Source organism: Leptidea sinapis, chromosome 25, assembly GCF_905404315.1.
Source record: "Leptidea sinapis chromosome 25, ilLepSina1.1, whole genome shotgun sequence".
NCBI classification, from domain to species: domain Eukaryota; kingdom Metazoa; phylum Arthropoda; class Insecta; order Lepidoptera; family Pieridae; genus Leptidea; species Leptidea sinapis.
This window is the reverse complement of record NC_066289.1, coordinates 6,788,881-6,814,932: the sequence shown is the minus strand read 5'-3', so window position 1 is coordinate 6,814,932 and position 26,052 is coordinate 6,788,881. Positions and strand designations below refer to the sequence as shown.

Sequence of the window (26,052 nt, the reverse complement as noted above, 5' to 3'; positions counted from 1 at the left end):
TTATTTCAATTATTAAAATAATAAATTTGAATGTGTACAGCAGTTGTAAAACGCATGCTTTTGATTGATAGAAATATTTTCTATGATTTTTTTTGTTTTGTGTATGAATATAAAACACAATTGATTTATCAAAATTAATGTTATATAAGATCTTACAGCTGGAACGAATACTTTCAAAAATGTTCTTATTGTGTTCGTTTTCCATATAATTTCTATCAAAACATAAAATTTCAAAAGTGATCGGTCTGGTTTTGAATTTTTTATAGCTAATTTAATGCAAATATGAATCGAATTAAATTATTAACTTTATTTAAGTACATGCAAGTAAATTAGAAGTAAGAATTAATTAATGAAGAATACTAAAATAATGTATTTAAAATAATACTCAAAAGTATCTCAAGTACATCTTTAAAGTAATTATCAACGGAAACATCTGTCTCAAAATATACAATATACATACATTAATATAGGTTTACCCTAACATTGCGTTTAACAACTGCTTTACAAACATACAGAAACTTATCTACTGTAGTCACTGTACTTGCAATAGTATGCTTTTATCGAGTGTGTTATACCTTTTGTTGAAATTTAAATAGCATTTATAATGTTGTATATTGTTTTTCTCTATTTTAAAGTATAACAATTGAAAAAAATATTGCCAAAAATTGTAATTGCATAGAAACCCTTCTATGTTTTTATCTTACTTGTTATCATAAAATTGAATTACCTTAATGTTATACCTTACTTATAATACATTACAATATAACACTGACAGAGTGTAGTTTGAAGAAATAATGAAATAATTTTTTAATGAGAATTAATCAATATTATTCTTTTTGTCTGCTGATGTCTCGGTCATTAAATTATTTGATTTTTTTCAGTAGCCTGGTATTGATGCTTTTACCCTATTTTAAGATTCACTAATTGAAGTATAACAGTAAGAACAAAATATGTTGTAGTACGTAAGTGAGAATAGCTATAGTGATTCAATAAAACAATTGATTTTATAATAACGTTTTTTATTTTGTAATAAAATATAATGAGTAAAGCTACCATCTTATATATAATATAAATTTAATTGGTAATTATAATAATAAATGAGTATTAACAATAATTGTACTTTTATATATATATCAATAGCAATGTCCTATTTCGTGGGAGCGGTATTGCCTATATAGCGCTCTTGCTTGCACTTATGTTCCAGTAATATAATAAAATTGCGCGTTTCTTTAAGTGAATAATTGAATGTTAAGTATAAAAATAATCTTTCAACATATTCCTTAAATGATATAAACGGGAAAGACTGTTTTAACTATGTACACTCACTGAGTAATTAATTAACGCGAAGTAAAGTTACGCCAAGTTTAAAACTTTTTGTTTTTATCTTACCGTTGTCACTACAGAATTAGGTACATGACAGGGAGAAGTAATTTTATACTTGGAGCAACTTTACACTACGTTTATTAACAAGACAGTTAAGAGTTTATGACCGTAAATAATTGTGCTTTAAAAAATTAATAATATTGACACACATTTTCAAATCCCAAATTATCCTTTTTCTTTTTAATGAAAATAAGGGGCGAGACGATCAGCTGATGGTAATTGATACGCCCTGCCCATTACAATGCAATGCCGCTCAGGATTATTGAAAAACCTAAAAATTCTGAGTGGCACTACAATTGTCACCTTGAGACATAAGTTGTCAAGTCTTATTTGCCCAGTAATTAAACTAACTACGGTGCCCTTCAGACCGAAATACAGTAATGCTTACACATTACTGCTTCACGGCAGAAATAGGCGCAATATATCTTGCCCTAAACTAGACATAGCCCGTACTATGGGTACAAGACAATCCCTACATATCCTTTTAACAGACTAATAATAGATTTGCTGTCTTTAAACATTTGGATATTTTTATTAAAAAAAAAGATACTCCTTCGACTTAAAAATACTTAACCCTCAAATACCTCCGCACTAGCTGCACCATTAATGTCCTTCAGTTCGGTTGACTTGAAAGTTGCGACGAAGTTTATTTTGCCGAGTTTCTGCAAACAATATATATTGCTTAATAAACTATTTTATCAATTGATTTTGATATATGTATACTTAGAATTAAAAACAAATGTTGTTTGTTCTTTATTCAAATACAATAATTCAACATTTAGTAAAGGATTACTCTAAATTCTAATAGATACAAAAATACATGCGTTTAACATTTCGGACTTAGCTTGTCAATTCAAATTCAAATATTTTTATTCAAAATAGGATGTGAAATCACTTATTGAAAGTCAAAAATAACTACCACCCATTCCAAAATGAATGCCTCAGGCCTGAGAAGAATGGGCGCAACAAACTCAGCGGGCTTTTTTTTTTCATCAAAAATATGTTTTACAATTAAAGTAACATTTACAAAGTAACATTGTATAATTAAACTTATTATTTAATAGCCCGAGGGCGGTCGCTCCATTCCCAATCTGTGGTATCATTGTGAAAGTCATTTATGTTATAGTAACCTTTACCACACAAACGTTTTTAACAATTCTTTTGAATAACGTAATACTTTTGTTTTGAACGTTTTCTGGGATCTTGTTGTAAAAGACTTACTAACTCGACTTAGCCGAGTTGTAGGCATCATCAGTTTATGTCTGTTCCTGGTGTTAACATTATGGTTATGACAGTTTCTGGCAAATTCACTTATGTGCCTATGAACATACATTACATTATCAAGAATATATTGAGAAGCAACAGTCAAGATGTTAATTTCTTTGAATTTTGCTCTCAATGATTCTCTAGGACCTAGGTTATAAATAGCGCGAATAGCACTCTTCTGCAGCACAAATATTGTATTAATATCGGCAGCGTTGCCCCATAGCAATATACTATAGGACATAATACTATGGAAATAACTAAAGTATACTAGTCGCGCCGTATCTATGTCAGTTAATTGCCCAATCTCCCCTGCACTCATTTGTTATTAATATGGGCTATGGCAACCTTGATGGCTGATGTATGAGTACTTACATTAGGCTGGACCGGCAGCTCAGTGATGAGTGTTTCTCTGGGCGCTACGTCAGCGGCGGCTAAACGCAGCGTCCGGCCAGCGATCCCTGATGACGTGACGCGGAACTCACACCCTGTCAGCGTGCGCTCTAGAGGGTTCACCAGCGACAGCACTATCGTGGATGGCTGACCGATGATGAGATCCTCATTGAACTGAAATTTACAGATGAGATGATATCCTATCTTAAGATGCGGGGAATTGGCGCAGTTCGTTGTGATATTTTATTATTAGGCAAATGAGACTTAACATATTATGTTTCAAGGTGACGAGCGCAATTATTGTAATGTCCGCTCAGAACTTTTGGGTTTTTCAAGAATCCTGAGCGGCATTTATTTATTTATCAAAGATACAATGTAACATTACAGATTAAATCTAAAGCGTTACAAAGATATTATACTAAAGAAAAAACAAGCATTGAATTGTAATGGGCGGGGCGTATCAATAACCATCAACTGAACCGTCCCGCACGTCTATTTCCTCAATGGCATAAAAAAATAGGTAGGATGTAGCTGACAAGTTATTCGGCTTTATTATATTATTTTTTGTAGAACGGGATCAGTATTAGGTAGGTACATAATTAAATAACTCCGAATTTTTCATCAAAATCTTTCTTAACATAGAACTTTTATTGATAATAATTATAATACGAATTTAATTTGTTTATTGTAATTGGTTTTGTTTATTGTAAGTATATCGTATTAAATAATACAATCTTAAAATGAAACTTTCAACAAATAGGTAGCAATCCTACACCTAAGAAACTGGCTTCTTAGTTTACTTAGTTTTGACTTTCATGCTGCTGATTTAGGTATACAAAAGGGTTTCTACCTTAATGAGAATGTTCGGTTTGAGGATCTGGAAGTCGTCATCATCAGCCCAGGACTGTTTGGTCTCGTCGACGATCGCCATCGCTGATATCTTCATGTTGCAGTACTCCACCAGCTTCGGTAGGTACTCCTCAGCTTGCACCAGAACGCTGATCTCCTCGTCTGTAATATTATTTTAATATAATCATCATACGTGTGCCATCTGTCACGGGAGATAATATATTTTGACCTGCAACCGAATTCTAACATCACATCACACACTAATTTGTGTACTTAATTGAGTACCTACCTATTACTCACATTTCAAGTGGGATGACCCCAGTATCAGCTCAATTTAACTGAATTTAATATGCAAATTTATGGAGAACGTCTGGTAAACAGGAAACGGCAAACAGACGATGATATCGGTGTTGATTCGCTTTAGTATAATATAGTTGGTCGCACCGCAATTGTCTATTCTTTATGTTGTAATTGTTTGTTTTGGCAAACTATAGTCCATATAGTTTCCTGTAGTAAATAGGGAAATACCTATAGAGAACAGGCGTACTAGTATCTGATTGGTTGATCTTATGCCTATTGTGACTCTCGGGCCGGTTAGACCTTAATTCATCAACGCACACATCTTTTAGCACCTACGCCAAGGGGATTAGCGGAGATCCCCAGCAGTACAGGGTCACCTCAGAACTCCTAAGTTATGTCTGTCTATTGTTCCGACATAACTAATTAAAATTTTTAATATTCTATGTTTATCTACACACGCGCTTATACAATCATCATCAGCCGGAAGACGTCCACTGCTGGACAAAGGTCTCCCCCAAAGATTTCCATGACGATTGGTCCTACGGTGCCCTCATCTAACGTATTCCTACCAACACTGCGTGGTCGTAATTCGAGGACTTTACTGCCCCAACTGTCCGTCGAACTATGTGCCCTGCCCGCTGCCACTTTAGTTTCGCAATGGTTTGGACTATGTCTGTTACTTTGGTTCTCCTACGGATCTCCTCATTTCTGATTCGTACTTCCAGGGAAATTCCGAGCATAGCCCTCTTCATTGCCCTCTGAGCGACCATGAGCTTTCTCATAAGGCCCATAGTTAGCGTCCACGTCTAATAAAAATAAGCTGTTAATAAACTAATAATACAATAGTTAATGTAAATTCAGTAATACTATTTGAACGACTCGATTGATTGACGTTGACTTCGAATCATCGTGAGTCTTCTACCGCATTTAAAACGGGGACTGCTCCGAAGAGCGGTTAGTTCTGATCCATGCCGCCGAATTTCAATTTCACTAGTTATGATTGTTTCAAGAGAGCATAGGCGACGTCGGTCACATCCAGTTAAAAACCCGCATTGTTTGTCCTCTTATGCTCTAAAGTCTAAATGAAAGTTTTAGGAATCTTAGAACAACTTTATGAATAAAAAAAACCATATACGCTTAAGAACAAACGACTGAAGTGAAAATTTAATTTCATTCACTTTGACTTTGGCATTCTATACCCACAAAATAAAGTTATATTTATTATTTTCTTTTATCAAAGCGAGTGTTACACATTTAAATAAAATACTTTTTAAAGGATTAAAACTCACGTGAATGTAACTGTGTTTTCGCATTCTTTTTTGTGTTACAGTTACTCACACTAATAAAATTTGAAAACAAAATTTTATGAACGACGCGAACTCGAATCCGCAACCTCTCCCGTTCCGTGGTTTTGGTTGGTTTGGTTGGCTCAGTTGGAAAGGCGCTCGCTCTTTCCAACTGAGCCAACCAAAAAGGTTTTATTTAAAAGTTATATTTGTCGTTCAATTCGAACAAATGTTTTACATGTTAAAATACTGACGTTGATTTGGTCCAACGAAGATTTTCCCTTCGACTTTTTTGACAATGTCCGCCCTGACGCCGTTGTAGAAGACACTGGTGGCTGTTAACGCAGCCTTTATGTTCCGACCCTGAATAAAAATAATGTTATTAATACTAGCTGTGAATACCCGCTTCACTGGATCATTTTTGATGGTAAAGTTATTTGTAAATGTTAATAATCTATCACAACTTACTTATTGTAAAATTTTCTATAACAGTTTAATTTGACATGAATATTTTAAAAGATTTCAAATAATTCTAGAAATCTCTAGATCATTCTAGAATTTTTTTGAACAATCCAATTCATTTAAGATTAAAGATCTACACTCATCAACTTGCAACCACCATAGTGTATGACAACCTATTTCGAGATACAAACACTATGCGTCTGACAGGCGCAGTTTTACTTGCAAAGTGAAATAAAGAATATAAACACATCTCTATTTTTATACATATTAAATAGATTAGGAGCAGGACGTTCAGCTGATGGTTATTGATACGCCCTGCCCATAAGAATGCAGTGCCGCTCAATTCTTGAAAATCCCATAAATTCTGAGCGGCACTTGCGCTCGCCACCTTGAGACATAAGATGTTAAGTTTCATTTGCCAGTAATTTCGCTAGATACGGCGCCCTTCAGACCGAAACACAATAATGTTTACACATTACTGCTTGACGGCAGAAATAGGCGCCGTTGTGTTACCCATAATCTAGCCGGCATCCTGTGCAAAGGAGCCTCCCACTGGCTAGCTGAGAGAGATTTAAATTCATACTAATTAATGATCATTGTACGTAGAAACGTAGATTTTATAATTGAAAAAATAGGAGATTATCATAGCAAGTGTCCATAAAAGTTTACCAAATAATTTAATATGTGTTTATCTATATGTTTTGGCAAAGTTATGTGCAATGTAATTGTAATACATATCAGACAAGACCCGATATATCAATCAGACCCCTTTAAAATACAATATCTTAAAAACAATACAAAGATCCACAGGAACATATTATCAATAAATATTTGGTCAAAAATTATTTTCTATGGGATCAATTCTGAATATAAGCCATTCTCAAATAAATCACACTCAGAAAATTTTATCAAGATCTAACCAGTCGTTTCGGTTGAGCTCAGTGAAACACATGTACACAAGAAATACATATTTATCTTTATATAAAGATAAAACTTTGGAAACGAAGGTTATGATGAAAAAGGTACGATTTACGGCTTACGATTTGTTAAATATTTTGACAAATATGCGCGACTCAAACGTCAATATTCCTATCGTCCATATCGGTATTGTCGAGCTGATGAGATATTGGTACGAGAATCAAACGACGTAGTTTGTTTTAACAACTTAAGCTACGCTGATGACATGGTGCTACTTAGCCCCTCAATATATGATCTAAGTAAATTAGTATCGATTTGCGAAAGTTACGCCTTGAGACATGGATTAAAATACAAAGTACGCAAATCAGAAATGTTGATCTTTAGAGCTGGTAAAGGTCCGGAGAGGATACCACCAAATTTATTATATGGGACTCCAGTTCAGTTTGTGCATTTTTTATGATCTTAATCTTAAATTAATTAATTGTTATAAATATTTTGATTTTTTGATAATTATCCAATATTCTGACTAAGTTTATGTAAACATGTTTTATATGGGTCCCTGACTGACAATACAATGATTTTATTTATTTATTTTACTAATTACATGTATTTTACTTTGAAGATGTAGGTATAGGTAGGGGCTTAGATTTATAAGATTTATGAATGAGAAATGTGTATATATACATAAAATATGTTAAAAAAAATTATTGGTCAAGCAAATAATATAAATAATAGCTCTTATTCTTGAAATTAAGTGTTTATTCTTCTATACTTCAGCTATTTTTAAGTATATTTTATATTTTAAAAACCTTTTATGTTAATCTATCAATTTTAATATTTCTATAGATTCTTAAATGTGCAATTGTTGATTTTCTTGCCGATTTTTCTGAACAAAAGCAACATTACATTAAATGATGCTATTTAAAAATATAATTATTGATTTAAAAGTGTAAGTTAATTTACGAACCTACTTGATTAAAAATATCTGATTTTGCCTTTGATTTAAGAAGGAAGTATAGCTAGGTACCTCTGAGGAAGTGTTGTCAATGTCGACTGTGACTCTGAACTCATTTCCGATCGACACGGTATCAATGTCTCGTAGTTTGAATGTCAGGTCATTCGTAAGACTCGACGCTACGGCGTAGTATCTGAAAATAATAATAGGGTTATAACATTAACCTACTAGAAACAACTAGACGCTCAAAAATTGCCTGAAGCAAATCTTTGCCTACGCGTTTATTAGTTAGTGTTTTCGTTCAGTTGTTTCGACCGCGCTTTGAATACAACGTCACGCAACGACAAAGTTTTAATGTTAAATTTACGATAGTGGGTTATTACTATAGAAATTTTAATAATAAGTTAACAGAAAGATTATAAATACTGGTTCCTTAAGGGACTACTTTAGAATATTATATACTTACATACAATATGACATTGTTACGTGCCTACATTTGCAACGTTCTGGATATTGAGAGTCTTGTGTAGCAATAACACCGTCAGTTAGTCATGAATAATGACCACTTTTGCTGCACTTCAAATATCTAAATACCGCAGGCGTTGTCGGAAAGTGCGGCAACTAATACTACGCCCAAGTGGGCGTACTCAAGCCAATCTCGAACGATGACGTTGATGTGCCACATGTTCTGTTAGACTTTGCTAATAATTGGAACTAAAATGCCGGTTTGCGTAGTAAAACTTCAAAAATAATACAACAATTAAATATTTTGTATTTTATTAATTTCAATGTAAAATAACACGAAAGATGCCATTGAGTGTCAAGATACCTAAATAATAAGATAATCGTAAACATTTTATATATATATATATATATATATATATATATATATATATATATATATATAGTTATAACTGACCTCTTAGCTCTCTCGGAGTACCTCACGCCGTTCATGAGCGCCATCCTCTCGGAGGCACTGCCCTCTCTGTGCTTGTATTCCCCAATTATATCCTGTCTGTCCTCATCGCCCAGGGGGTCGAACACGAACGGCTTCTTGGTGAGGATCATGCGACCAATGCTGCGGAATAAATAATATTGTAGTGAAACTTCATTTAATTTGGTATTTTAAGATTGCAAATAATATTTTAAATGTGTGTGTTTTTGTTGCTAATAAAGTATTTTTTTATTTCATTCTATTCTAAATCATTTGATTGTCATCACTATTGTCCATGAACATCTGCCTTACACGCCTTTAAAGTAAGATACTCCTAGCAAGCTACGTATAAAATTAAATTTGTAAACTGTTGTAAATTACATAGATAAATTAAATTTGTAACCAAAATTTATGACTCGAACCCGGGATCTCTCGGGCTCCATCCGAAAACTCGTACCTACTGACCCTTCGAAACTGATCGTTCGAGTGACGCATGGTTCGTAAATCTTGGTATGTTTTGTTCAACTCTCTGGTTGTAGCTCCATGTACAGGATCTATGTTATACTTTATTTTTAAAATACTTACTGATAGTTATTTGTGTCCACCATGGAATACCCTGTCTCAGCGTCAGGGTCTTGTCTCCACCGCATCAGATCAGCGTTGACTGAGGCCAGCATGAACTCGACATCATGCCCTACTCCGATAACTCCTTGCTTGATGGCCTCCAAAGGCGCTGGACCGCACTGGTACATGCCTGATGAAGTTTCTTGGGGTGTTGCGTCAATTGCTTGCCAACCACCGTAACCTATAGTCGAAAGAATATTACAACAGATAATTATAATATTGTAGACGAGCGATCTGACACCCCGCGGAAATTGCGTTGGTTTTGCCAACCGATTGGAATTGGAATATTACGGATAGCTAACTATATTACCTCTGTGAAAACTGCTTTTAAATCGAACTTAATTGTAACTGTGATTAGCGCACACAAATAAACGGACAAACAGTAAATATTCTAGAAAACAATTATTTATCATACATATTATTATTTTTGTGATCCAATAGGTATATTTATATTGGTCAACCCGCGATCATAGCACTCGTAACAGCACCAAAATATTAGGCGCCCGTCAAAAGCAAACATCACTAATGTGATCTCGTAAGCGAATATTCGTAGTGAGGTGTATCTCATAGTTACCCACCTGGTGGTAGATCAGGTCGCGCCATCCACACATCGTTCCACACGTGGTAGTTCCAGATGGAGTCTGCTCCCTGGGGATTGTTGGGGTCGAACTCCAGCTCCTCCATGGTCTCCGTGTAGTATTTGTCAACGGTGAGTGAGCTGTTCGCGTCGTGGGCTGACACCAGGTTGGAAACCACACGAGACGGTATACCAAGAGCTCGGCAAACTATAACAGAACGTATATTTCGTCTTATAATATATTAAAACATTAATATTTTTACTATATGATAAGACGTAGTTATAAAAATTAAATTTATGAACGATGCGGAACTCGAACCCGCGCCTCTTGGTTTCCGCCTGATAATCGAAAATACATACGAGTCATCTGACGGTAAGTAATCACCGCAGCCCATATTCCCTTGCAAAACCAGAGGAATCACATAATTGTTGCCGACCTTAAAAAACATCGAAAAACGAGAACACATTGGAACGTACCAGTCGAGGATCGAACCGGGGGCAGTGATGAAAGTCGAAGGCATCATAAATTATCTAAGCTAAAATTAATTTGTTTTTGTATTGGGTTTTTTTTTGAAATATTAACTTTTTTAAATACTTTATTGCTTATAATATCCGTAATCTACGCGTATGGCAATAAATAAGTTATTATTAATTATCTTACTCTCAAATACCCTATTAGAGGTTGTTAAGATCAATTATATATAATCAAGAAATTGAGTTGGATTTTTATTTTTAAATTTAGTTATTCGTCTTTACCAGTTTTACCTTCTTAATAATATCACTATATTTTATTTTACTTCCACAGAAAACATTTATTTTCTATATTGTATTTATAACAGGGGCGTGCATATCATATAGGCAATAAGGCAGTGCATACCTGTTCATGAACCTACAGCTTGCATATACGAAGCATGCAGTATTTCATACAACTTTTACTGAAAGAAGATTATATTTCAATAAAAAAAATGAACTCTAAGATCTTTGAAAAATTACCAGATTGAACCTGTTTAGTAAGCTAAACCCAAACGAGTCTCATTCAAAAACTTCCAAAAGAAAGCGCCTCAGGAATCTGTTACTCCAAAAATTAGTTAAATTACCTGTTGTAACAACGCCAGCGAAGACCCAGCATTGTCCATATGGCACTTCCTGCTGGGTTTCCAGGTATTGCGCGAGGATCTCCACAGAACCAGTCCATTCCGATGGTGCTGTTCCATCTTCATACTCTCCATCCCACCTTCCCACTAGGACACCGGCGTCGTCATTCGAGTTCACGATTCGGGATATTGTGCGTGTCATTTTAACAGGGTCACCACGTCTATAAAAAACAAACATTTAAAATTTCGCATTTGATGAGTTATTTAAAATATTTGATACTTTGAAGGGAATGGGTTCTTATTGGGTATATCTTTGACACTATTGAAGCAGTAGTATTAGTTCCAAATTGTAAACGTTGTGACAATTGTAAATTTTTGTTTATATTTTTAAGTAATAACTAAAATTAACATCCATGTTCTGCTTTCGTTTCACCCTAATATTAAAAAACGATCCAACTTGCTTTGACATTTTTTTCTACTTATGAATAACATTCCCAACGAACCGCATTAAAATTATTTTAAACTCAATCAAAACATTTTTAAGAGCCAATAACTCGCGTTCAATTCATAACCCTTAGATAATTTATACGTCTAGATAGAGCTGCCTAGCCGCCATTTTGTGCTAAGAGCTTCCCACTGGTATTATCATTAATAAAGTAACATTTCAATTACTTATTTCAAAAGCTCGCCAATACTTACTGATGGAATGGTATATCAGCTCTGTCCAACATGAACATACAGGCTGGCAGGACCACCGCGTCGAACTGGCCGTAGAACCAGGGCTTTCCACGCGTAGTCTTGATCGGTCCCACCCACACTTTGCCCACGTCATTCTCAACGTATTCCTGAAGGAGACTTTTGTCTTCCATGTATGTTTGGTCATCTGAGAAATATATTCAAGATTGGATAAAATTGACCCCTCGAAAGCAGGAGTTACATCATCTATTAGCCGCGGATTTAATTAAAATAATTCCATTGGGTATACCTGGATTCCATGGGTTGAACAGTATGTAGATATCCTGTTCGAAGTCATATATCTGACGTGCTGGCGAACTCTTCTGTCTTGTCACCACGCGAAGCGTCCAGCATCCAACAGGTAGAGTCACTGGTGTTGATACCTGATGGAAATAATCAGGTTAGCGTCTAATTATAAAAATCTACCGTTGAGAATCCTCATATATTTGGATTTCTTTTCCTGCATTGCTTTTCTAAAGGACTTTAGAAGAACAGGTCCTATTACTCTCATAAATATTGTGAACTAAAAGATTATTATATTAACAACAGTATATTTTTAAATTTTATAAAATAGTGGCAGATAATTCAGAAAAGTGATGATAGCAAAATATGTGATTTATAAAAGGCATTTATTTTCTCAAAATTGATTCCTTTAGAATTCTTTTGATGTCATTTCTAATAACCACTAGATACTACTACCGCTTCGGAAACAAATGGCGCTCTGAGAGAGAAGAAGCGGCGTAAGAAACTCTCCCAGCATTCTTTTTTTGCGCTCTTTTCAATAAAAACATACAATATTGTACAGTCATTTCTATCGCTATAAAATAATCACAATCTAGTCCCAGGCTGTCCGATCATTTAGATATTCAGCAGTGGAGTTATAGGATTTACGACAGAGCCATTTTTTTATGAAACATTTAAATTTATTTATAGATATAGGAACTTTATTATAGAAGTGTATACATTTACAAGCAATCTCTTATTTCTAGTGTTATAATAATGAAAATCACTATTAAGGGCTATAGTTCGATATTGTAGCTACATATCTATTGTAGACAGCTAGTTGTTATATAGCTTCGTGTGTATTGATATACTGTTTTTAAAACAGTAAGTTCAACAAACTACATGTTGAAATACGCTTAATTAATTATGTTTTATAAATTTAACACGCAATTTAGCACGTTAGCCGGAGCCCCTTGACTCGCTGTCACTAACGGCCGTTCCCAATATACTACCTACAGATAGAGATAAATTACTACCTTCTACTGTCAGTAATGAGCTCCAATTGACCCGATAAGTCATTCTTATCGCCTTATATTGGGACGCGTGAATTGCGATTTCCATACAAACTTATATCGCTGGTAAGTTATACGTCGTCCCATTGACAGACAGCATGTACGGATAAGGTAAGATACAGTCGATAAGTTTATTGGGACAGAAAAGTCAACGATAGTTACGATTTTTATCTCAAGTAAGAGATAGACTGAATATTAGGAACGGCTGTAAGTTGCATTCTATAATTTCTTCGGAATAGCTTCTATAATACGAAAACTTTACGTTGTTCATAATATTACCTCAGTGTCAAACCAGATTTATTAAACACACCAAACATTCGCTAACGTATATTCAACAGCTAGTAACTACAGGTATTGTAAAATGTAGGCAAAGGTATAGCAGTATTAGTATAATGAATAGAAGTTGTACGATATCTACCAAATAACATAGTAATTATCTTTATATATATAAATCCAGTGTCCTGATGTTCATTTCCAGTGAACTCCTAAACTAATGAACGGGTTTTAATGGGGATTACTTCATGAAGTGCAGTTTTAGTCCAACTTGAGAGATAGGATAGTTTATATTTCGATTTGGGACCCATTATTATTTTTATTACCAATATTTGTTTTTTATGAACATATTTTCTACGAGAGAATTTATTGGCGCACGATTTGACAGTTCTGATGTGAAACAATTTCATAAAAACAACAGGGAGCATAATATTTTACGAAATAATTCTTGATGTTATGAAATATTATTGACAAATTTCTATAAACCATTTTTTATTATGTACAGAACAACGTCTGTCAAGTCAGCTAGTTTAATATACAGCTATTTAATGAAAACTTATCAATAATAAAATATTGTAAGATTATCAGCGAAAGATAACTATTATTTTTGAGCAATCTTTGAGTTAACATTTAGCTAAATCGACTGGATACACGAGTTTTGTATGTTAATATAAAATTTAAATAGTCGAGAATACAAATTGTCGTTATAGAAACAAGTTGGGATTTTTTGATCGTGTCTGCTAGCTTGTTGATTAATATTTTTGTGCGACCTTTACGGAGGTTTTAATGGATAATCAGAATTAAAAATAATTTTTGTTTAGCTGACCCGGCAAACGTTGTTTTGCCATATAAATTGTATTGATCTTTTGCTTGCTAGTTGATAAGAGATGGCGCTAGTTGTATTCATCAGCAACAATCACACTTCATTTATATTTTGTATAATTCACACTATAGTTTTACAAATTATAGCCTATTTGTTATTCTGGTGTGTAAGTGTGTAAGCTATATTATTGTAAAGTTTCATCAAATCTATTCAGTAGATTTTGCGTTAAAGAAGTTCAAACATACATCCAGACATACAAACTTTCACATTTATAATATTAGTAGGGTTCATCTTTGTAAACTTTGAAATTTATTGTATAACACACAATTTGCCATCATAGTTGATAATTTGAAATTTATTGTATAATACGCCATTTGCCATCATAGTTGATATTTTGAAATTTATTGTATAACATACAATTTGCCGTCATAGTTGATTATTTGAAATTTATTGTATAATACGCCGTTTGCGATCATAGTTGATAATTTGAAATTTATTGAATAAAACGCCATTTGCGATCATTGTTTATAATATGAAATTAATTGTATAATACTCAATTTGCGATCATAGCTGATAATTTGATTTTTTTGTATAATACGCCATTTGCGATTATAGTCGATTTGATTTCATATAACATTACCTAAGTTGAGGAAATAATTCACTGTGAGTGTGTCAACCAATGAACGAAGCTTATATTATGTACTTTTAGTTTAGTTATGTACTTAAAAAGAGGAATATATATATAGTATTAACAATACCGTTTTAATATTCTCGGTGGAGTACCAGGAAATATAGTTGACACTGATCCTTACGATAATCCGTCTCATTTGGATTCAAATCTTCATTTGAAACATGTCTAGAATATGTTGTTAGTGGCTAATGCCTGACTGAGGCTCACAAATTTGAAGCTTAATGGTCTAGCAACATTCCACAATTTACCTTATTTATTTTTATTTGCGCAAGGGCCTTCACAATTTAGCCAATGTCAGGTTGAGGTAGGCCACCAAGTGTAAAGTATGTGTTTAGACAATTTAAACATCTAGATAGACTATAACAGCTGTAAGCACGACGAAAAAGTATTCAAGTTTAGAATTAACCTCTATCTTGAGCAATTCACGCACACTAACACAAAGTGTCATACAAATTGCGAGTGTAATACGTAGCCTGTTACGCACACTAAACTAACGTTCCTGGCCTGTTTTTATCCATTGTCTAACAGCAACAGGTTGTCTATCTAGCCGTATAAATTATCTAATAGTATGTGTTCGGTGATAACGAATTAAAACGTATTAAGATTATTAACAGTTTTTGCTTCTCAACTTCTAAAGTAAATACAAATGCTGTGAATAAGACTAAAACATAAGAAAAATTCTTAGGCATGTACACTTTTATTACTCTTACAACTTTTTTTCCCAATATATACATGAAATATTTATAAATGGGGCAGAAACTAGAGAAAGGAGAGAGTCTTTGATTATTTATTAATGAAGCCGATATTTTCATTGTTTCTTATCGGTATCCATTTTGAATAAGCACTCAACTCTTACTAATAATTCTTATTATAGATGTATCTATCTATTTCTTTTTTTACGGCCTTACAAATAAACTTGGTATAAAGTTATAACTGGGAATAAACCAAGAATATGCAAAATGTTGACTATATCGCTGACAACACTGTCAATACAATGATAAATCTGTAGTTGTCCGAATGTCAGGCAGCCTTGCAAATCAACGCGGGAAACGTTTTACGTCTGAATAAACCAATGAATAAGCAAAATGTCTATTTGTTTACATAATGCATATTCCTGGTATATTCTCAGGTATAACTATATACCAAGTTTATTTGTAAGGCCGTTAGACTTTATAGTAAGCATAAGTATTATTGCTGAGTAAGTTTATTGTTATTAAATTAAAGCACGAAATATTTTCATGAATTCATATGGAGTTCACAGGGTGTTAAGTAAATTTGAGGATGGTGATTGAATAAATAATTTGATGTAACATTCTTATCTATTATAGTAAGACATTATTTAGGAATGATTTTCAAGTGTCAATGGTCGACGACTCGTATCATAATATTATCATAATTATGTCTTATCAAATTTATGTATTCGACGACGATAGCACAGTAGACGTACGATAGTACGTGCTAGGGGTTCATATTATCTATACATATAAATTGAAGTGTCTGTTTGTAATATTTAAACAACCGTTTTATACTACATGAATGTGAATATATATACACCAAAATATTTTTTTTTTTTCAATTTTTGTCTGTCTGTCTGTTTGTTTGTTCCGGCTAATCTCTGAAATGGCTGTACTGATTTTCAAGGATATTTTATTGACAGGTAGCTGATGTAATAAGGATTAACTTAGGCTAGGTTTATTTTAGAAAAAATCTTTTATTTTAGAAAAATAAAGTAATGTTGCAATGTCCAAGAAACGGTTTAACTCTAAAAATAATTTATATGGCAAAACAACGTTTGTCGGGTCAGCTAGTATACAATATAATCGTATTGTAATATAATTTAGCATACATTAGTTATGATGACAACTATTCTATTATTTTATTCTATAAATGACTTTCTTAATGATACCACAGATTGGGAATGGAGCGATCACCCTCCGGCTATTAAATAATAAGTTTAATTGTACAATATTATTTTGTAATAATATTTATTCGATGAAAAAAAAAGCCCGCTGAGTTTGTTGCGCCCATTCTACTCAGGTCTGAGGTATTCATTTTGGAATGGGTGGTAGTTTTTTTGACTTTCAATAAGTGATGTCACATCCTATTTTGAATAAAAATATTTGAATTTGAATTTGAATTGATTTATTAATAGTGGTTCAATACTTATCTACCTATTAGTACAAGATTCGGGAGCGGATTTGTGTAATATATTTGGATTATTTATTTCTTTAATCAAACTAATTTGATATGAATATTTCATAGCAATCAAACACTGCTACCTCTTCAGATATAATTAGGACTTTCAAAATAGCATTTATGTATATCGTGACATTTGCTGCTGAAATTCGGAAGGCGTTATATTTTTCATCCATTATCTGTCTTTCTGCATACTTCTCTCATAAATCTACATAGTTACCGTAAACAGTTTTACTTATCACGTAAGCGATGCCCAAAATTGGTAAGTAAATTTAGCCTGAGAGTATCAGTACGAATTACATGTAAGCTCCATTTCGTCGAACAATCCTAGGTACATTGGTACCTAGGGAATTGTCCCTAGTCCCACGGTTATGTAAAATTTTAATTTGCTGATTCCTTAGCCAAATTCCGCAAGACCATTTGCACCAATATTGGTAATCTTTCCTAATGTTATAATTGGTATATTAACGTAACTGTGTATAAATATGTTACCTACTCATTTACTAATTAAAAAAAAAACTGTTTTATTTATTCTGTATAATAATTCAAATAAATTATTTCTGTGCAAGCTGTGTTTATTTGTAAGTAATCACTACATTTCCTATTTCTTGGTTCTACATTTTATATTTGTAAATGAACCTATTAAAAAAAATGTGTCTGATGTGAATACAAGCATTGTTATTGTATGAATGATAAATATATAAAAACAGTCATTATATTAATAAAATTTTATGATTCGTTAAATATTACATTCAATCCCTTTAAATATTGCAGATATCTTATACAATAAGATGCCTTTGTAATGTAAAATGAGCGAAAAATAAATTGAAAATTTACCACAAAATTTATTCCCAATAACTAATCTTTTTCTATATATTATATATAATGAAAATGGTCTTTGTTCGAGGCTCTTTCACGCCTAAACTACTGATCGTATCGACATGAAACCGGTGATGGTTTATGGCTACTTATTTTTTTATATTTTTTTTTATTTCCTTTTAAAATTCGCCCAGCCAAGCGGGCGGGAACAGCTAGTAAACTTAATATATATAAATTACGTGACACGTTGTTTGTCCGCGATGGACTCCTAAACTAATGTACGGATTTTAATGGGGATTACTCCATCGAGTGCAGTTTGGTCCAACTTGAGAGATAGGATAGTTTTTATTTGGGACCCATAATTATTTTTATTTTCAATATTTGTTCTGTATGGACATATTTTCTATGAGAGAATTTAGTGACGCACGGTTTGACAGTTTCGCTGTGAAACAATTTCATTGTAACAACCGGGAGCATTTTTTACGAAATAATTCTTGTTGTTTTGAAATATTATTGGCAAATTCCTATTAAATAGTATTTTTTGTATTATCTACAGAACAACGTCTGTCGGGTCAGCTAGTTAGTACATAATAATTATAAGCTATATTATAATGATTTTTTATCACGAAACTTAGTATTTTCTATGCATACTATGTTGTATAAGACAATAGTCATAAAAAGCTATTTAAACTGTCTGAGTGTTTTTCGTTCAAGTCGCGACATAAAAACTCAAAGGTCAAACCAAACATTTATCTAACAAAGATTAGTGAATCGGACATAATTGTTAACATGCTTAGATATTAGCCAGTTTCTTGTTATTTTTAAATTCATGTAATACGGCTCTACTTTTTATTAATTCAAATGCTGCATTGGCACTTTTTAGGGTTCCGTAGCAATATGGCAAAAAAACGGAACCTTTATGGATTCGTCATGTCTGTCTCTCCGTGTGTATGTCACAGCCACTTTTTTCCGAAACTATATTTTTTCACACCAAAATAGAAAAAAAAAAAAAACAATAAACTTTGGCGGTTCCACATACTTATGAAACTCAAAATTTTTTTTTCATCGAAACCATACGGGGTCATCTATGGATAGGTCTTCGAAAATAATATTGAGGTTTAAAATATTTTATTTTCGAAACTGAATAGTTTGCGCGAGAGACACTTAAAATGTGTCCCCCCCCCCTTGTAACTTCTAAAATAATAAAGCTAAAAAAATGTATGATTACCATGTAAACTTCCACGAAAATTGGTTTGAACGAGATCAAGTAGGTAAGTAGTTTTATTTAATACGTCAGAAATCGTAAACAGCAATTTACGTTTCATTCAATCAACTCAAATATTAAAAATACTTTTTAAATAAGTACTTCAAATGTATATCTACCAATATAAAATTAAAATAAATAAATATTGTATAATATAATGCTGCTTTAGTGTCTGGAAAACTAAAATTTCCCACTTCATTCAAAAGAAATGGAACTGTAAAACACATGCAGATATTTTTTTCGCCATGAATATTTGAGTTGATTCAATAAAAGGTAAATTGGTATATGAATGTACATCATATATTTATATTAGTTTTATCGAATGATAAAACTGTAACTTCTTAAATAAGAGAATTCTTATTTTAGAAGTTACAGGGGGGGGGGACACTTACAACCTTGGAAGTGTCTCTAGCGCAAACTATTCAGTTTAGAAAATATCAGTTTTGAAGACGTAGCCATAGATATTCCACACGTATCATGATGAAAAAAAATTTTTGGGTTTCCGTTCTAAGTATCCCCCCAAAATTTATTGAATTTATTCTATTTTTGTGTGAAAATCTTAATACGGTTACATAATACATCAACTTACCAAGTTACAACAGTATAGTTCTTATAGTTTCGGAAAAAAGTGGTTGTGACATACGGACGGTCAGACAGACAGGGTTCGAAAAGGATTCCGTTTTTTTGCCATTTGGCTACGGAACCCTAATAACAATTTTCGTTTGATGTCTTATAAAGTTCTCTTAAACACGGTTGAGAGCTGGTGGGTTGCGACGAACAAATAAAGACTCTATCAACTTGTTTAGTTTACATTCACACGTTTATATCATTTAATATTTGCATGTTTACTACCCACGATACATACTTACTTGCAGCCTTGTAATGCAGTTTACTGACAAAGTCAATTCATTTATTCATACCAATACCGAAAGTGTATCTGAATTATCAAAAAATAAATTTAAATCTTTTATTAAACGCAGATTTATGTCGAAGGCTTATTACAGTATTGAAGATTACGTTAACGATATTTCAATGTAGAATTGTATGTTATTATAGGTGTTATTTTTTTATGGATTTTATATTATATTTTCAAAATATATAATATGTTTATGCTTTTGTGTAATTAGCATGTATTTTTGGTGATTGGTGTGGACGAGCAGTCTGTTGATTTTATGTTAGTTCAATATTTTTGACTTTGACTTTGACATATTAATTTTATTTGGCTCTAGATTACCGTTTGAAATTGAAAATTTCAATTTTCCACTACATTTGGTATAACAATAAAAAATGGTAAAACCTCAGAAGTGAAAACTTCATTAAGAAGAAAGACAATACGAAAAACATCTAGTTTTGTTCTTATGGTATAAATTGTATTAAATAAAAGCGTTACTTCGCCATCAAACGTTAGAGTTTGGCGAGTGCAATTTGTTTAACTTTAACTTTATAATATGTTGTCTTATAAATAAATAAATTTTATAATATAGACACACTTTTTACACAAATTATCTTGCCCCAATCTAGGCATAGCCTGTACTATGCCTACAACGGTGACAACGAAACATACATATGAAAATCCATGACTCGGAAACAAACATCCATATTCATCATATAAATGTTTGCACCTACCGGGACTCGAACCTGATTTAAACTATGATTGCCATAAAAATTGCAGAATCGACAGACGCCCGCATGGAAACTGTATTCAAATTAATCTTAAATTAACAATGAAATATTGAGGTCATACAACAGCTACTATTGTACCATTGGGAGGCTTTATTGCACAGGATGCCACTAGATTATAGGTACCACAACGGCGCCTTTTTCTGCAGTGAAGCAATAATGTGTAAGCATTATTGTGTTTCGGTCGGAAAGGCGCCGTAGCTAGTGAAATCACTGGGCAAATGAGACTTAACATCATATGTCTCAAGGTGACGAGTGCAGTTGTAGTGTCGATCAGTTTTTTTTTGGGTTTTTCAAGAATCCTGAGCGGCACTGCATTGTAATGGGCATTGCGTATCAATTACCATCAGCTTAACGTCCTGCTTGTCTTGTCCGTTATTTTCATAAAAAAAAAACAACTCACCACAAACGAAAGAGTGTTTTCCTGTACATCGAGTAGCTTGGCGCTCCAGCTGTGTATGTCAGGCACACTGTCATACTTCAGGTACATCGAACCCTGGGTGTCCATACTGGGTTTGTCACCTGAGAGCATAAAATTAATATAATGTTAAGTCGAGTAAGTAAGTCTTTTATTGGGCGATTTATATGCTTCTACAATATGATCCCAGGAAATGTACAAAACAAATGTGTTACGAAATTTAAAAGAATTGTTAAAATCCTTTGTGGGAGACAGGTTACTAAAGCATTAACGATTTTCTTAATGATACCACAGTCTGGAAATGAAGTGAACACCCTCAGGCTCTTTAATTATAAATGTTTATTGTACGATATTACATTGTAATCGATATTTTTATGAAAATAAAGCCCGCTGAGTTTCTTGCGCCCGTTCTTCTCAGGTCTGAGACAGTCTAATTTGAATAGGTGGTAGTTTTTGCAATTTGAATGTTATTTTGAATCCTATTTTGAATAACAATAATTGAATTCGAATTAGATTATTATTAATAGGTATTTAGAAAGCGCTGAGTAAGTAGAACATCTGCAGTACTAGCTTTGATTCAAGTAAAATTTATAGGAATGTCGATATCGACAAGTAAATCTTCTATTTTGTGACTTTGCTCATATCAAACTATAAGATGCTAGCTACATAATAGGTCTTAATGTCGAATGAAAGAACTTAAGAATTCAAACCCATATCCATAATCTAGCCGGCATGCTATGGAAAGGAGCCTCCCACTGGTAAACCGTTACCGCTGACGCTTATATAAGAGATGAAACTCACCCAACGTGAACACAAGCTGCACGATATCATCGTTGTCATCATAGGGTCTGGTGAACCTCACCACTCCGTTGAAGGGTTGTCCGCGACGTACTATCGTGGTGGTGGGGTTCTCATCATTCACGGCTTCAAATCTATAACATTCATTGGCAGAAGTATAATTAAGGCCACATTCAGACTGAAAGAGAGACTTCTACTATAATTTCAAATATGTAACGGTGTGAAGTAGCCATTAAAATTCACGTAGCTTTTATTATAAATATATTAACAATATATAATATAACAAATATATAACAGGTAGTAGTAGTTGGCAGGCCCCTCACAAGATGGACCGAAGATCTGGTTAAGATCGCCGGAATACGTTGGATGAGGGTAGCATAGGATCGATCGTCGTGGAAATCTTTGGGGGTCCAGCAGTGGACGTCTTCCCGCTGATGATGATAATATTTACAATATGTTCATAACGCGAAACTTTTGAGTAATTTGTTGTATTGCTTGCATAGATTGTATTTAAAATAATTTGTAAAAATAACTATGAAGCTTTTATAATAATTTGGTGGCAAGAAGTTTCTTGCCACTTGCTCTCTTTGTCGATCTACGTCAATCAATAACTTATGAGTATTTTTATAATATTTATTATATAAATCTTTATAGTATATTCTTATAATAAGATTTATAAGTATTATGGAGACATAGCATGGAGTATTTAGAGGTAAACCTGTTTTTTAGATTTACAATAATTCTAAATCAATATTTATGTCGAGTTACCGCGGACCAGACAAAAAAATTGTAATTCTGCACCTGCAACAAAAGTTATGAGAAAAAAACTCAAGACTCAGGTTTTCGTTCCCGGTTACTTCATCCCCATTCATCCCCTAAATGCAAAATGCAATACAAATGAATGCCAAGGAAATATTGTCCCGGACAGTTGAAATATTTCCACTTAATATTGTTAGATTTCTATAATAGACGTAAGATAATAAATTGATATTTACTTTAAAGTATTATGCGGTTCTGCATTTTCTTTGGGATAAAAGTGTACAACATCTACTTGTAGTGGCTCCATGATTTCTGAATATCTGAAAAAAAAACTTTTATTTATTATAATATCCGCTAAGTTAAACGCAACGTTATTTTTTAAGTTATTTCCCGCAGTTCTGGCTTTATATTATTTATGTACCCAAATTTGATAAACCCAAATTTATATTTATTTACATACCCAAATTTGATAAATAATAATAAAAAGATGGCGCCGGCACTCGGAAGTTGAACAAACTTACTAAGATTTATGAACAATGCATCATTAAGATGGATGGCTAAGTGGTCAAAGCGCTGGGGTGTTTCCCAAGAGGTGCAGGTTAGTCAAAGTCAAAAATATTTTATTGACATAAAGTCAAAAGATTGCTCGTCAACGTCAATCACCAAAAATAGAATTCAAATACATGTTAGAATCCCACATGGTAAATAGATACATAAACTACACATAAATAAAATTTGTATATTTAAATACTACTTCTACATTAACAAAAAATAATTCTACTAGCATAAATAAAAACACAATAAGCGGCGCATGTGTATTATGTACTTAGGTGATCACCTACCCTCAATTAAATAGACAAGCACCTTGCTCGTTAGTTGATAATTCACATAAATATTATTTGTTTCTGATATAAATAATTAATTATTAAATCTCAACAAAGATATCACCATTTTAGCAGTTAATTGGAAATAGCTGTTAAATTATTATAAACTGTTACCCCCTTATTCATAATGGCCCGCTAACTTCAAACAGCCGCTAAGGAGTGTTTTTTCTCATTATGACTTAGGTCAATAGAAGAAGACAGAGTGTGAATTAGCAATGCTTTAAGTTAGCAGACTATTAAGGGCTATAAGGGGGTAAAACTTTAATTATATATTTTACAAATTTAAATATTAACCTAAATATTTATAAATAAGTTCAACGAAAAATAGAAATATTAATAAATCTTCATAATATTATCTCGTGCTACCTATTATAGTTACTTTTATTACAATGAGGGTCATATTGTATAAACATATAATATTTTATAATCATAACCTATCTTATGATATTATACCAAGATTTTATGGGTACTATACTGATTTTTTATTGTTGTATTATTTAACTATGAGAAAACGCGTTTTACGGAGTTTTCATACCCCTCGTCTTCCAGGTATCTTTTCTCTTTCTTCGAATTAAAATATAATCTTTTGCTGTTTAGACCAAACCTTATATTTTAATGTAGAAGCAACCCCTTTTGCATACATGGAAGAACGAGCAGAGCTCCGTTGTCCAGGTATTCATAAAAACCATAAAAGTTTGATTTAAAGCTTTAGCTTGTTTAAAATAGGTAATATAAAAATACACTGAAGAATAACAGGACTTGGGTTAAATACTAAGATGCATGTTTCATTTTAATTCATGACAATGTTTGTTATATTAGGAAAACATGTCATTCATATATGAGAAAATGTCTTAAAGTGCTTAAGTAAAAAAATAATTCTTTATGAAAATGACAATCGTTTATAATAAGTTTCTACAAATATTTGAAGTATTTTAATTTATATATTTGAGTATTTCAAAGTGAACACATAGCCGGTTTTTCAACAAAATCTTTGACAAACCAGTTTTCTATTTGTAATAGATAATGTAGAAAAATATACCGAAAATATAATTTAATAATATGAACAAACGATACCGTACTATTTTAATGTCATGCTTAAAAAAAATAATGGTTGCAAATGACTTACTAAATTTCAACTCCTATTGGATAGATTATTATTTTTAATTTTAACAATATTATACACTTAAGACCTATTTTTTTAAAACTAATACAACAACGTACCGAAACTTAACTGACACTTTAATTCACTCACAGAAATTTATTAAACTTTACGTTAAATGACAGCGTATAATGAGATGACCGTACTGTAGATGCGCGGACGCAAGTCGCAACTGAGTCGAAGATCGAACGCCGCGAATATAATATTTATCTTTGCAGCCGTTCGAACCGATGCTGAGAATGTAGGTTGAGTATGATTTCCCAATTTTCTCGTACAATTTGATGAATTTTTTTATAACCTATACAAATTTTTATATTATGCAATTGTATTGTTGGTATCATTTCCATGGTAGTAGTAAAATAATTTTATTCAATGTTTCTGTGTATTGCTCTTCCTCAAAATTGTTCTTTAACAAAAATATTAATTCTAGCTATGAGCTATGAAATCAAGGTTACTTTTAAATTATTTTACTTAATTATTTTATCTTTATTATGATTTTACTAGTAAGAATCAATAAAATTCAGACATTTAAGTCGCTCCTAGGTAAAGTCAGTTAAGTGTACCGAAAAATAGTAAAACCTTTTTTAATTTATACATATATTTGAGTGTTTTTAATTTTGGCTAAATATACATTGTATGTACATACATTTAGTTTTCTTACAAATAATTTTTTATGAAATAATATTATATATTAATAATTCTTTATGAAATTCCATTTCAGATGGAAGACGTACACTACTGGACAAAGGCCTCCCGCAAAAATCGCCATGATGATCGGTCCTGCGCTGCCCGCATCCAACATTCTCCGGTGATATTCACCAGATCATCGGTCTCTCATGTGGAGGGTCTACCAACACTAGGTTTTTCGGTACGCCGTCCGGTCGCCATTCGAGCACTTTACTACCCCAACGACCATCTATCCGTAGAGCTATGTGCCCTGCCCATTGCCACTTCAGTTTCACAACCAGCTGGACTATATCAGTGACTTTGGTTCTCCTACGGACCTCCTCTTTTATGACTTTGACTTGACTTTTATGATTTTATGACGTAATGAATCTTATTAAACTTATATGTTATATTAAAGACTCAGCAATAAAAAAAAAACAATTGTATTTGAAATATCTATCTTCGGCTTTAATGCAGGTTTTATTCTTGCTACGATTTAAAGACAGTTTCCATGGGAAAAGTCTAAAGTCGCGAAAATTGACTTTCAGCCGAGC

General features: G+C 32.8%; 1 protein-coding gene across 1 annotated transcript; it reads right to left on the bottom strand.

Annotated features, from left to right (window-relative positions):
* Positions 1–1,002: 1,002 nt before the first annotated feature.
* LOC126972066 (hemocyte protein-glutamine gamma-glutamyltransferase-like) lies at positions 1,003–25,036 on the bottom strand. The gene is made up of 15 exons (XM_050818643.1): positions 24,895–25,036; positions 23,026–23,109; positions 22,034–22,164; positions 21,218–21,336; positions 12,024–12,156; positions 11,738–11,921; positions 11,042–11,259; positions 9,946–10,152; positions 9,329–9,548; positions 8,729–8,887; positions 7,882–8,002; positions 5,729–5,837; positions 3,890–4,050; positions 3,022–3,213; positions 1,003–2,045 (listed from the first exon to the last, which is right to left on the bottom strand). Exons 2-15 carry the CDS (start codon positions 23,094–23,096, stop codon positions 1,953–1,955), a joined length of 2,118 nt encoding a protein of 705 aa, XP_050674600.1. The 5' UTR covers positions 23,097–23,109; positions 24,895–25,036; the 3' UTR covers positions 1,003–1,952.
* Between the last annotated feature and the right edge of the window lie 1,016 nt (positions 25,037–26,052).

What these genes read in the sequence shown, in the direction of transcription:
- LOC126972066 (XM_050818643.1), bottom strand. Translation starts at nt 23,096, where the DNA reads ATGGAGCCACTACAAGTAGATGTTGTACACTTTTATCCCAAAGAAAAT. An exon ending in GTTCAACCCATGGAATCCAG is followed by an intron (nt 11,922 to 12,023) that starts GTATACCCAATG and finishes TATATTTCTCAG; the next exon opens with ATGACCAAACATACATGGAA. An exon ending in CTTCGTTGGACCAAATCAAC is followed by an intron (nt 4,051 to 5,728) that starts GTCAGTATTTTA and finishes ATAATATTACAG; the next exon opens with ACGAGGAGATCAGCGTTCTG.